This window comes from Physeter macrocephalus, chromosome 11 (genome assembly GCF_002837175.3).
Source record: "Physeter macrocephalus isolate SW-GA chromosome 11, ASM283717v5, whole genome shotgun sequence".
Taxonomy (NCBI): Eukaryota; Metazoa; Chordata; class Mammalia; order Artiodactyla; family Physeteridae; genus Physeter; species Physeter macrocephalus.
Genome location: NC_041224.1, coordinates 69073410 through 69086634, shown reverse-complemented (window position 1 = coordinate 69086634; position 13225 = coordinate 69073410). Strand labels below are relative to the sequence as shown.

Below are 13225 nucleotides of genomic sequence, written 5' to 3'. Positions count from 1 at the left end.
TTGTATTTAATTCTAATTATCTGTGCTTTTCAGTTTTTCTGTGTTTTCCCTGAATGTTAACTACTTGTCAGTCTCATATGCCCAAGTCAGTACAGCTGTTGTGTGAAGTTTTTTTAATTAATTAATTAATTTTTCATTTATTCTATTAAAGTTTAGGTGAAGGTTTTATCTCTGCTTTTTCAGGGCCTCAGCTTACATACAGGAAAGTCAAATTTATAGAAAGCCTGGTATTAACAAGAATGGTGTTTCACTCCCTGTTTACTAGACTAAACATTTTTTTATATTGAAATATAGTTAATTTACAATATTTTGTTTCAGGTGTACACAAAGTGATTCAGTTATATATATATTTTTCAGATTATATTCCATTATAGGTTATTACAAGATATTGAATATAATTCCCTGTGCTATACAGCAAATCCTTGTTGCTTATTGACTAGACTAAATTTTTTTTAATTGAGAAAACAAAGCATCTGTGTTTTTATCATTTTGCTATTGACAGCAAATCCTTGTTGCTTATTGACTAAATTTTTTTTAATTGAGAAAACAAAGCATCTGTGTTTTTATCATTTTGCTATTGTAATTTTTACAATACGTAGTTATGATTATTCCCTTATTAATAGTAATATTTTCTCTTGAATCAGATGTTCTGCCTTACTCAATACGGGTCCTGTTGGAAGCTGCTGTGCGAAATTGTGATGGCTTTTTAATGAAAAGGGAAGATGTTATGAACATTTTAGACTGGAAAACCAAACAAAACAATGTTGAAGTGCCCTTTTTCCCTGCCCGTGTTCTTCTTCAAGATTTTACGTGAGTGATAGGTTTATTTTTCATGATGAATTTTCAGAGTGTTCGCTTTTTAAAATTCAGACTCCCTGATGGCTCTCTTGTTTTTTAATTGTGAAGATTAGTTTATAAATTTAAAAAGCTGCTTTTTCTAAACTGAAGCTATTTGTTAAAAATTAGGCACTTTTTTTTGGTACTATTTATTTAAAAACTACTTTTATCTAACTGTATACTTGTCATCTCCACATAGCCAGTAGGCTTCTCAATCTTAACATATCCAAAACTTCATTGCTCAGCCCCCTTCATGTATTCCTTTCCAAGTTTTTTCTGTCATTTTGAATGGCGCTATAGTCTCCTGTTTGTTTAGAGCAAAAATATAGGAGTTAACCCTGGTTCCTCTCCTTGGTACATAATCCAGTCTATCAGCAGGTTCTGTCAGCTCTACCTTTGAAATATACATATCCTGAATCCAAATACTTCTTACCATCTCCACCACAGTCATCCTGATTCTAGCCTCATTCTCACTTAGCTGGACTATAACTATAATAATCTGTTAACTGGTATCCCTGCTTCCATACTTGGAATGTATAGTCTTGCCTTTTCACAGTAGGTGAAGTGACTTGATTAAAAGATGTTAATCAAGGTCATATCATTCCCCTATTCTCCAGTTGGCTTCCATTACACTTAGAATAAAGTCTTTACCATAGCTTGAAAGATTCTGCCTAATCTGTGTGTCCAGGGATTACTTATTGGAAGAATTAACCTTTAGCTGAGTTTTGAAGGAGGTGTAGCAGTTAGCTAGACAAATAAGAACATCTCTTTCACCCACCCACCTAAATCTGGTTTGTAAGCTACTGCTCTGTGTACCCTGTATATGCTGCTACTGTAGTACTTATGATACTATTCTATAATTGCTACTTTATCTTCCCTACAAATTCCTTGAGAACAGTTACTCTCCCTTATTTGGCCTTATACCATTGGTGTCTAGCACATTGAAGGCATTTGGTAAATGCTGCTTATATAGTTGGCTGGAGATATATATGTAGATATAGATATATAGATATAGATCCATCTATATCTATATCCATATATTTAGTGGATAACTTTGGAGACAAGAAGGCACTGGGAGTGAAGGGGCTGGAGCTGGGGAAAAAGGGAGGGGTATCTTAAAATTTAAGGCAAGAGAAAGAATTCCATAGGCAGTTCCCTTGAAGTTCTCTTATGCCTCTAAAAATCAATCTGTTGTATTTTTGGCACATCTACCTTTGAGCCCTCAAATTCTCAGATAATATTTAATATTAATTCTCATTAAACCAGGATACATCTAACTTTGGATAACCTGTACATTATCAAACATGAATGCAAATTAAAAAGGGATACTTTTTAAATTTAAAAATGCATATTGATCATTTGAGCATATATAAAAGAAGAATTAGAAGTTGATCATTCTTTATTTTTTAGAGGAATACCGGCAATGGTGGATTTTGCTGCTATGAGGGAGGCAGTGAAAACTCTTGGAGGTGACCCTAAGAAAGTCCATCCTGCCTGTCCGACAGATCTCACGGTTGATCATTCTTTACAAATTGACTTCAACAAATGGTACTTTAATACACATATTTATAAAGACAGCCACGCACGTTGACTGGCAGCCAGTCCACTGGGAGTGTGTGGTATAAAAGAAAGGGAATAGAGATAATTTGTGCCAGAGTAAAGTTTGCTACAGTTAGTATTGACTAATATACAAAAAGAAAAACTGGTGAAAACTCTATGTATTGGTGAATTTTCTATTTAACTCAGTCTAAATTTAAAGTGATTTTCATGTTTGTATATTTCTGCTGTCATTTTTTATAGATATGTGTAAGCCTAGAACCTGCTTTTTGGAGTGAATATCTGAATTAAGCCTTCATTTCCTTTTTGTTTTTTAACTTCCAGAGAGAATTTAAAGATGTGAGCTTTTAATGTCTAAATTGGTGATTGAAAACACTGAGCTTATTACTACAGCTGTATTTTCCTTCCACTGAAATAAATTTCTTACATTTAAAAGGTCCTTTTGACCAAAGTCAAACTGGAGAAGACATGATTCTGTTTTCATGTACCAGCTTTCTTTTTACATTCCCTGGAGTAATGGAATAAGGCTACAATTTATTAAAACCTGTGAGAGCCTTTGCCCTCTAGATTAAACGATGGCTCTGAACTTCTTTTAAGTTGTTAGATGGGAAAAAAAATCGATTTTGCTACTTGCCAAAAGTTACTATATGAAAATGATTTTAGTGGCACAATTTTTTTTAATCTCCATAAATTTAAATAAATCAACTTTTTTTTTTGATAATCTGAGATTTGCTTTTGAAACCTGAAATAAATGATATATTAACCTTTGAATAACATTCAGTTGTTACTTCCAGATAGCATTGCTGTTGTGTGCTTTTTGAAGAGCTAAATTTCTGTAACTTTTAAATGGTTTTATTTTGTTTCCTTTTTTGGAACGATAGTGCAATACAGAATGCTCCAAATCCTGGAGGTGGTGACCTACAGAAAGCAGGAAAGCTTTCTCCACTTAGAGCGCAGCCTAAGAAGCTTCCCTGCAGAGGCCAGACTACCTGCCGAGGATCGTGTGATTCTGGAGAACTAGGCCGAAACTCAGGAAGATTTTCTTCGCAGATTGAAAATACACCCATTCTATGTCCTTTTCATTTGCAACCAGTGCCTGAGTATGAGATGTTTTTAAAAATATTTATTAGTACCAGATTATTTTCCAGTTAAGGAAATCACGTTTATTCTCCTTCCCCTCCTGATTCCTATTACATTGCCTTCATATTTACTGTGCTTCCTATTGTACTGAAAGAAGCAAAGTTAATTAAAATGGTAGTCTCTAAATACCATGATTTATTTCTGTTCCTTCGAAGGAAACTTTTCTTAAGAATTTTCTATAAATATATTTAATTTTTGTAACTAATGTAGACAGAAAATTATCTTGAACTAAATTTTTTATTTTAGTGAATTTATACCATTCACATGCTCATTATTCATTCAGATTTCTTTTATGAAATCTACTTATATTTTTAGCTTTATTTTCCTATTAGGAGATTTCTTATTCTTTCTTATTGCATTGAGACCTCTGTGTTAAGAATATTATCATTATCATATGTTATAAACTTAATTAGCCCTTTTAGATAAGCAATTTCCTATATGGTACCATGTAAAGTAGTAAACCTGCCTGGAAAAGAATCCCGTTCTTAAGAGTTGGTTAAATTTCCTAATAGGTAATTTTTCAAAATAAAAGAAAGAGTTCTATAATTTGAAATTTTATATGCTATAAAGTTTCCAAAGTCTTAGTCTTATTTTAAGCGAGTTATGTTGTTTATCCCATTGTTTACTAGACTGTCAAGTTTTTTAAAGATGAGTTAAAAATGACTTACACTTTTTCAAATTGAAAAAAATTTAACACATTTAAGATTTAGGCTAGCTGAGAAAAATATCAACACATGTTTCATCGTAAGTACCAAATAATATATTAGTTCATTTGTCCCTAAATTGGATCTTTCAATTTCTGGGTAGTTCTAAATTTTGTGCTCAATATAGCTGTAAAGCCTCAGGTTATAAGTGAACTCAGGTGTTCTTCCTTTCTAAGAATTCAATATAATCTGTGGGTCCTTTGCCATCAAATCATGACAGTTTTACATTTATGTAAGTACTCCTTATTCCGTACCTGGCTGTCCTGATTGTTAGGGACATGTTGAATTTTGAGATTAATTTCTCTTCTTATTTAGAAATTAATTTCCTGAAAAGGAAGATTTATTGATTCAAAAAATCATTGATTTTCTTGGGTATCTTTTTATAACTGGTATGAAGTGCTAAGATGGTATGTTTTTATTTCTAAAAATCCAGTCTGGTGTAAAATTTCCCCTCAGTTTTGACTCTAAATTACAAAGTATTAAGATCAGATATGTTATAGTCCCTGGTTGTATGAAAACAGTAACTCCTTCATGTGCTTTAATGCATCAATGAAGTATTAATTATAGAGTCAGACAGGAAATTGAGGGATAGAGAGTTGAGAGCATACGTTTGGCACTTGAAATCACTACCTGATTTGAAGTCAGGTTATGAGCTAATAAATGTTTGTGTGGTACTTTGTAGCTATATATACTATGAAAAGGTAAGATAATTGGAGTGGCTCTAGAAAGCTATGTTCCCTGAGGTCCTAAGAAAAATCTCATTAAGATGTGCTATGGCTTCAAATGATCACTCAGCAATGAATTATTAATCTTTGGGTTTTTTTAAAAAGTTGACGAACAACTATAATTATCTGGACCCTGGAGGACATGTATAATTTAAGTTATATTGATATTCTAGTCAACACTTAAATCACCAGCTGGCAAGTGAAATAAATAACTTAAAGCTGTTAGAAATAATTTTTTTAAATCCATTAGATAAAAATACCTTCCTAAAAATGGCACTATGTTTACTGCTTGGCAGTGAATTGTTTTTATCTCTTAATTTACATAATTCATGTAAAATATATTTATAATCCATATAAAGTAAAATACTACTTTATATAAAATAGAACCTTCCATTTTGGGTGAGATGAATATAAAATTTTTACCAAAAGCTCTTTTTAAACTATAAAGTGATGTTGTTTGTCATTGCTACATTGTGATAATCAATAAGTATCTCCTAGTTTAACTGGTACAAGAGTTAAGTGGGTGGAGATGTACATGCTTATTTTTCATTAAGCTACAACCCTTCTTTTTCCTTGCAGTGGAAAATCCAACAGAGGTTCCCATGCTACTTATAATATTTTAGCCAAATCTCACAGTGATACATGTTAAGTACAGTTTGGGACACTGGTGTGGACCATGGCTTAAATAATAAGTCCTTGCAGTAGCTTTCTATTGTTACTTAAAGCAGAGCTTCCTTGTTGAAAAGAAAATAACTGATTCTGAGAAGTCTAGTAAACTATTCCCAGAATTTTTTAAATATGTAGACTTAGAAACAAGGCAAGTCTTTTATGTAATACATATATTTAATGCCAATTCTTCTTCTTTTTAGACCTGAAACAGTATTAAAAAATCAAGAAGTAGAATTTGGCAGAAATCGAGAGAGGCTTCAATTTTTCAAGGTATAAATGGGGGGAAATTTTTTAATAGGAGTTTATGAAATATTGAAAGGTTTGATTTTTATATCTTTAGAAGTTTTTAAACACTAGCAGTAGAACCCTTTTTTACTTTTTTCCTTCAAATAAAATCTTAATCAGAAACCCTAGTGTATAACAAAATATTTAAAACAGTGGCTCTAATTCAAGTGAGCTTGGAGGGTCTTCTACTTGGGCCTACCCCTTTTCCCATCCCTGAGAATCCTTGGAATGTAGTTGAAAGCTACTGTTTATCTGGACTATTAGAACATTTTTCTTTGACTTAATTTTGTTTTAATCTGTAAAATGAATATATTTAGGTTTAGTATCTGTGTATTTGTTTTTATGTACTGTAAACTTTGACCATGGTGAACATTGGTAAAATATTTTTAGTGTCAGCATTTATATGTTGATTATGAGGCAAATTCAGATATATGCTAACAGTTGGATTTCTTAAATTTAAATAAAATATAGTGGAGTTCAAGAGTTTTTAAGAATGTGGCTGTAATCCCTCCTGGAACTGGAATGGCTCATCAAGTAAACTTAGAGTATTTGTCAAGAGTGGTTTTTGAAGAAAAGGACCTCCTCTTTCCGGACAGTGTCGTTGGCACAGATTCTCATATAACCATGGTGAATGGTTTGGGGATTCTGGGGTGGGGTAAGTAAATGACTAAATGTATTTAATTCTTTGGGGGAGAGGATGTCAGGAAATTTATAAAAGAACATAAATAGCAGGGTCTTTATAGCCTCTTTGAGGCTGTTTTTTCACCTATAACAGCAGCAACAAAAGTAAATCTTAATTCAAGTGTTTGTGGACAGTGTGGTATAAGAGAGAATTTATGAAAAGAAATGTGGACCGTGCCCAGCACAGCACTACCATTTATGGAGTGGTTAGTGATGATGATGATGTCTATGAAGGTGTTGTGCTTACTGCCTTATTTAAAGTCCTTCAGTGGCTTCTCCTAGCATTCTTTGTAAATCCAGATTTCTTCATGTTTTTTATAGGGCCCTTCACAACCTGTTGCCTCTTTAGCCATTTACCCAAACACATCTTTTATTTCCCTGAGTGGGCTGTGCTATTACACCTCATGGCTTTGCTATTACACCTCATGGCTTTGCATCAGCTTTTCCCTCTGGCAGAGTGCATGTACTCTTTTATAGGGTGCTATAATTGTTGGCTTTTTGTCTTTATCATTAGACTGAGCTTGAGGTTGACGGGCTGGGTTCTATTCATACTGTATCTTGAGCATAGCATAGTACCTAGCATAATAGATACTAAATATTTTCTGAATTTAAAATAAAGGTAAAAATCAGTTTTTTCCAACCATGTGAGTGGAGTCATTCTTTTGAGAAGACTTGAGTTCCATATGTACAGTAATAGCATTATAGCAATTCTGTGCAAGGTACTGTGTAAAACAAGCTCATGAAACACCTAGAGATTTAGGTGTTACAAAGATAAATTATCTTTAAATGCGCTATACTCATATACCTGTCTTTATTACGTTAGGGGTTGGAGGTATTGAAACAGAAGCAGTTATGCTTGGTCTGCCAGCTTCTCTTACTTTACCAGAGGTGGTTGGATGTGAATTAACTGGCTCATCGAATCCTTTTGTTACATCCATAGATGTTGTTCTTGGCATTACAAAGGTAAGTTAAAATTTTGCTACCTGTATAACTTAGTGGATATGATTTTTTTTTGTAAGTAGGAGAGCCCCATAAGAGCAGGGATTTGGCTTCATCACCTCATCCTCAGCACTCTGATGTTATTAGCTATGTCATCATAGTTATCTTCGTAATAATAGCAAAATGTAACCCTTTATACTAGTAAGTACAAAACGATTTGTTGTGTCGTTGTTCGCTTGACATGTTAACTCATTTATTCTTCATTACAAGCCTATGAGATTGTTACTATTACCATCTTATTTTAATTCTGTGAAAACTGAGACACAGTAAGGTTTAATGACTTAACCAGAGGGTCATAGGGCTGAATGGTCAGTGTAGAACAAGGTTTCCCACCTAGGCAGTCAGGTTCTTAAGTCCATGCTCTTAACCATTATGCCTTATTGCCTCAGTGAATGTTTGTTGCCTTCATGAATTAAAAAAAAAAAAAAAAAAAATCGTATTTAGGAAATGTCTAATTGCATCTTCTTTAATACTTATTTGAATCATTTGTCCCCTGAAAACTATTACTGTATTAGATAGTACTTTAAAAAATACAGGCTGTAAAAATGTGGTAGTGTCAGATTTTTCTATTGGCTATTTTAACATTAAAAAAAAAATGTCACTCTGCTGTACACCTGAAACTAACAACATTGTAAATCCACTATACTTCAATTAAAAATAAAAAGAAATGATAAAAGTATTGTATAGAAATTTTTTCTCTGAATTTTTAAAATATTGGCTGCATGCGTTTAATATATGTACTGTAGGGTTTCCTAAAGACAATAATTTGTAACTCTCCATCCTAAATTTCTAGTTTTCACTAACTTTATTGTAAGGATTAAGTCCCATTTCGTTAAATGAATGAACCTGGGAAATGTTCCACAAATAATTCCAATTTGGATCCCAGCGTCTCAGCATTTTCGGTTAGATTACTGAAGACTTTCAGAATACTCCGCCAGGAAAGTAAACCGTACTGCCTCCCTCTCACCATTTCATATCGATCCCTCTTCCCTAATTAGAAAAAAAATTGACATCTTGCAGAAATGATTGATTCAGTGTGTGGTACCAAAAGATCAAGAAGTTAAATAGAGAATTGAAGGATTATTCCTAAAGGAAAAGGAATATCCCATTATAATTTTAGAAAAATCAGTTCTTTTCCTTCACACATCCTGAAAATTAATGGTGCTTTTTAGATTCCTCCGGCTATATTTTTTCTTAACAATGTTCTACATATACTTTTGACATTTTGGCTTATTGATGCAAAAATTAAATCTATTATGTAGGTGTACCTTTTTGATTATTTTGTCCCATATTTGAGGTCCTGTTCTATTCATGATCTTTGTAGGATTAATCATATATTGTTTTTCAAAGTGTATATTGTGGTACCTCATTAATTTGGGGAAAGCAGCATTTGGCTTGCTGTATCTAATCTATATTGCTCTTATCCTCAAAAATAAAACAGTGAAAATTAGGAAACATCTTTCTTTTAGGGTTGAGTTTCTGCATCTATAAAACGTTTGGATTAAGTGATCCTTAGCACTTATAAAATGTTAGAGCTTAATATTATTCATAGGTTGAATGTTGTTTCATACCTCATCACTGTGCTGAGCAGTCTCTATACCATTCTGACACCATTTTACAATTGAGAGAAGGTGGGTAGCTGTTTTGGTTACTTAAAAATGAGTAATAAGAAAAATGATTTTAGAAGGAATTAAGTTTGAGGCCACATGTTAAATCCTGTCAAAATGTACCTAGGGGGACTTCCCTGGTGGTCCAGTGGTTAAGACTTTGCCTTTTAGTGCAGGGGGTGCGGGTTCGATCCCTGGTCAGGGAGCTAAGATCCCACGTGCATCGTGGCCAAAAAAACCAAAAACATAAAACAGAAGCAATATTGTAACAAATTCAGTAAAGACTTTAAAAATGGTCCCCACCAAAAACAAAAAATCTTAAAAAAAAAAAGAAATTTACCTATAATTAATGATGCTGTAAATATTTGGATCAGTAGTTGGAATTCGAAGAATTTTTATAGCAGTATATAATTTTTTGAATTTAAATACACAGTTTCATCAGTATATTAGTACTTCACTAAATCTAAGATACCATCATTGATGGGGCTTCCCTGGTGGCGCAGTGGTTGGCGCGTCCGCCTGCCAATGCAGGGGAACCGGGTTCGCGCCCCGGTCTGGGAGGATCCCACATGCCGCGGAGCGGCTGGGCCTGTGAGCCATGGCCGCTGAGCCTGCGCGTCCGGAGCCTGTGCTCCGCAACAGGAGATTGGTTAGAAGCACCACTGTTTTATGTGCTGCTGAGAAAGAAAGAAGACTGCCAGCTAACAGACACACCATAGAGTCTAAGGTATACGCTGATTTCAGAGACATTAAAACGGGAATCTTAGCCATTTTGAACTTTCAAGCCCTTTTCTACCCTAATAGTAACATTTGACCACTCTTCTATTGACTGTTTACCTTAAAATACCTGGAAAACCAGAATGAGTTGATGTTTCATAAAAATAACAGAGGACCTCTTTCACTGTCAGTAGTAATGGATTAAAAATTAGATTTTATAGTTTTCAGAAAATCCATGCTAATTTTGTGTGCGTTTCTATGTGTCTCTTTATATAGCACCTCAGGCAAGTAGGAGTGGCTGGAAAGTTTGTTGAGTTTTTTGGAAGTGGAGTTTCACAGTTATCTATAGTAGATCGAACTACAATAGCAAACATGTGTCCAGAATATGGTGCTATCCTCAGCTTTTTCCCTGTTGACAATGTGACATTAAAACATTTAGAACATACAGGTAAGAAGATATAAGATCACTAGGATAAATGTGTTACATTTCCAATGTGTCTATCTGAAATATTGTATAATAAATTACTACCTCGTACATGTTATTTAATGTTCATGAAATTGTCTTATTTTAAAACAGCAGCTTTGAAATAAACTGCATCAGATGTGTTTAAAGAGTGTTGTGTCCTCAAACCCTAGTCCACTGTGACCCATTTACAGCAGTTTAGAAGAGTTATTCAAACTGCTGATCTTTGCCTCACTTTTTCCCAATAATTAATAATGGATACCTCCAACCTGTTAGTGATCAGAGGTTGCAATTTAATGGAAGTCAGGCTTGCGCACATTCACAGCTGTTCTCTTTTACATCCAGGAGAGAGGAGCCACGAGACAGAGTTTGGGAACCAGTGCTCTATCTAAAGAATAAGCACATAATTTTGTGAAAAGCAGCATACGGTTACAGGTTCCAAATTCTTATTGTAGCCTGATTAACTAGGAACTTTGACCACTCTTCTGTTGACTAATATAGAAAATACTTGCACAACCAGAATGTGTTGGTTTTATAAGGCCCCTATTCTTTAAAAAGCAGGGTCTCTTTATTTGATCCACTTCTTTTTTTAAGAAATCATTACTGAACTACTAATTTCATCGTAAGTATATTGGGTAGATATATTCTAGTATTCTTTAGTTTGGGGGCAGATTATGATAAGTCAAATGGCAAAATGGATGCCTGGTCCTTTGGAACCTTGGAAGGAATGGTCCTCATAGAATACAGAGTTTTCTCTAAACTGGATTTTGGGTGGTAGAATGTTCAAGAGAGAAATGCCTTATTCCTTACATATTGATGTGAGTTAATGTCATGTCACTGTGTAACAAATTGTCCTAAAACTTAGTGGCTTAAAACAGCAATAATCATTTATTGCTGCATAGTTGCAGTGGGTCAGTAATTCATACAGGTACAGATTGTCTCTGCTTCATGATGTCTGGAGCCTCAACTGCAAGACTTAAAAGCTAGGGCCTGGAATCCTGAAGGTTTGTTCACTTGAATGTCTGGCAGTGAATGCTGGCCGTCAGCTGGGAACTCAACTGGGACTGTCAGCCAGAACACCTATTTGTGGTTTCTGAATATATAATCTGGACTTTCTCACATGGTGGCTTTTCAAGGGTTGGTAACCTGAGAGAGCAGGGGTGTAGGGGGTTGGGGAGAGAGAAGGTACATGCCAGTTAGCCAGCTAGCCAGCTAGAAATTACACTGCTCAGGTTTAAGGGGAATGAACGTAGATTCTACCTCTTGATGGATAAATGTCAATGTCACATTGTAAGAGAACATATAACTTGGGATAGATATTGTTGTGGCAATCATTGGCAAATATAATCTGCGACAGTTACTTACTTATCATCAAGCTTACAGATAACTACCAGAATGTTTAATTGGAAACTTTATTGTTAACATCTAAGTTCTTTTAATTTCTGGAAGATCTTGTTAAATCTCTATCCTTCTGCTCTGTAAAACTATTCTTAACTTTCATTTACTTTATTCTTTCATTTTGACTATTAATGTTGCTTATTGTTTAGGGAAAGTAATGAATTTCATCTTTCATGGTGGCTAGTAATTTATTATGTTGAATTTTGTTATTGGTTTTTCTCTTGCAAACTATTTTTGTGAGTTTTATATAACTGGCTCAGTATTTCTGATCTTGTCTGTGATTGAGTAACTTTTAAAAGGGGGGGGTTCTGGTATGTATTTTATAAAGAGTTTTCATGAAGGGTAAAATTTTTACTATTGGGAATAGTATCAATTTGTAAAATATTTTCTGAGTGCTTAGTAATAAGTAATATTTGTTTCTTGCTCATCACTGAAATTCGGCATCGTTACCCCCAAAGATTTAAAAATTTCTGAAAGGATTTTTATTGTTGTTAATCATCTTTTTAGGTTTTGACAAAGCCAAACTCAAGTCAATGGAAACATACCTTAAAGCTGTGAAATTGTTTCGAAATGACCAGGATAATTCAAGAGAACCTGAGTATTCCCAGGTATATACACAGTAACCCATGTAATAGTAGTTAAGACTGTAAATTCTGGAGCCTGACCACCTGGGTTTGAATCCCAGCTCTAAGACTTACCAGCTATACAACCTGGGCACTTTTTTAACCTTTTTGCCTCAGTTTCCTCATCTCTGAAATATGAAGATAATATCTACCTCATAGGATTCTTAAGAGGTTAAGTACAAATTCATTATGACAGTTTCAAGCACATAGTAAGTCCTCAATAAATGATAGCTGTTATTATTTAACAAGTTAATGTTATTTGTGACCCAACTCTGATTTTATTCATTAATTTTACATTTATATTACAGTAAATTTTGTGACTTTTTTTCAAGTCTCAATTTTTAGTACTTAAAATATAAAATTGGGGGCTTCCCTGGTGGCGCAGTGGTTGAGAGTCCACCTGCTGATGCAGGGGACACGGGTTTGTGGCCCCGTCCGGGAAGATCCCACATGCCGCGGAGCGGCTGCACCCGTGAGCCATGGCCGCTGACCCTGCGTGTTTAGAGCCTGTGCTCCGCAACAGGAGAGGCCACAACGGGGAGAGGCCCGCGTACTGCAAAAAACAAAAAAACAAAAACAAAACAAAAATATAAAATTGACTCAATTTGACAGTCTAATTTTTTTCTATTTTAGGATAAGAATACTATAATCAACTCCCCAGATATCAATTTTGATGATGTCTGCACCTGGTTAATGTCTATACTTTGTAAAAAATCCACCGTTATGAAGGGGATATACAGTTATGTGATCTTAAATGTTAAAGATATGTTTATAGTCTAAGCAAATATTTCTTTTTTTTTTTTTTTTTTTTTTTTTTTTT

The 13225-nt window shown here is 34.2% G+C and overlaps 1 protein-coding gene across 4 annotated transcripts in view; it reads left to right on the top strand.

The window, feature by feature from the left end:
- Positions 1 to 644: 644 nt before the first annotated feature.
- IREB2 (iron responsive element binding protein 2) overlaps positions 645 to 13225 on the top strand; it is a 31195-nt gene continuing 18614 nt past the window's right edge. For 3 of the 4 annotated variants that reach the window (XM_028495146.2, XM_028495145.2, XM_028495147.2), the window contains exons 1-8: positions 645 to 810; positions 2248 to 2385; positions 3276 to 3494; positions 5833 to 5902; positions 6389 to 6572; positions 7422 to 7561; positions 10198 to 10369; positions 12290 to 12390. In XM_028495146.2, the coding sequence (XP_028350947.1) occupies positions 710 to 810; positions 2248 to 2385; positions 3276 to 3494; positions 5833 to 5902; positions 6389 to 6572; positions 7422 to 7561; positions 10198 to 10369; positions 12290 to 12390 (1125 nt within the window). In that variant the 5' untranslated portion in view covers positions 645 to 709. Of the gene's footprint in view, positions 811 to 2247; positions 2386 to 3275; positions 3495 to 5832; positions 5903 to 6388; positions 6573 to 7421; positions 7562 to 10197; positions 10370 to 12289; positions 12391 to 13225 lie in introns of those variants that run through there. The other variant, XM_024128753.3, reaches the window with a different exon arrangement.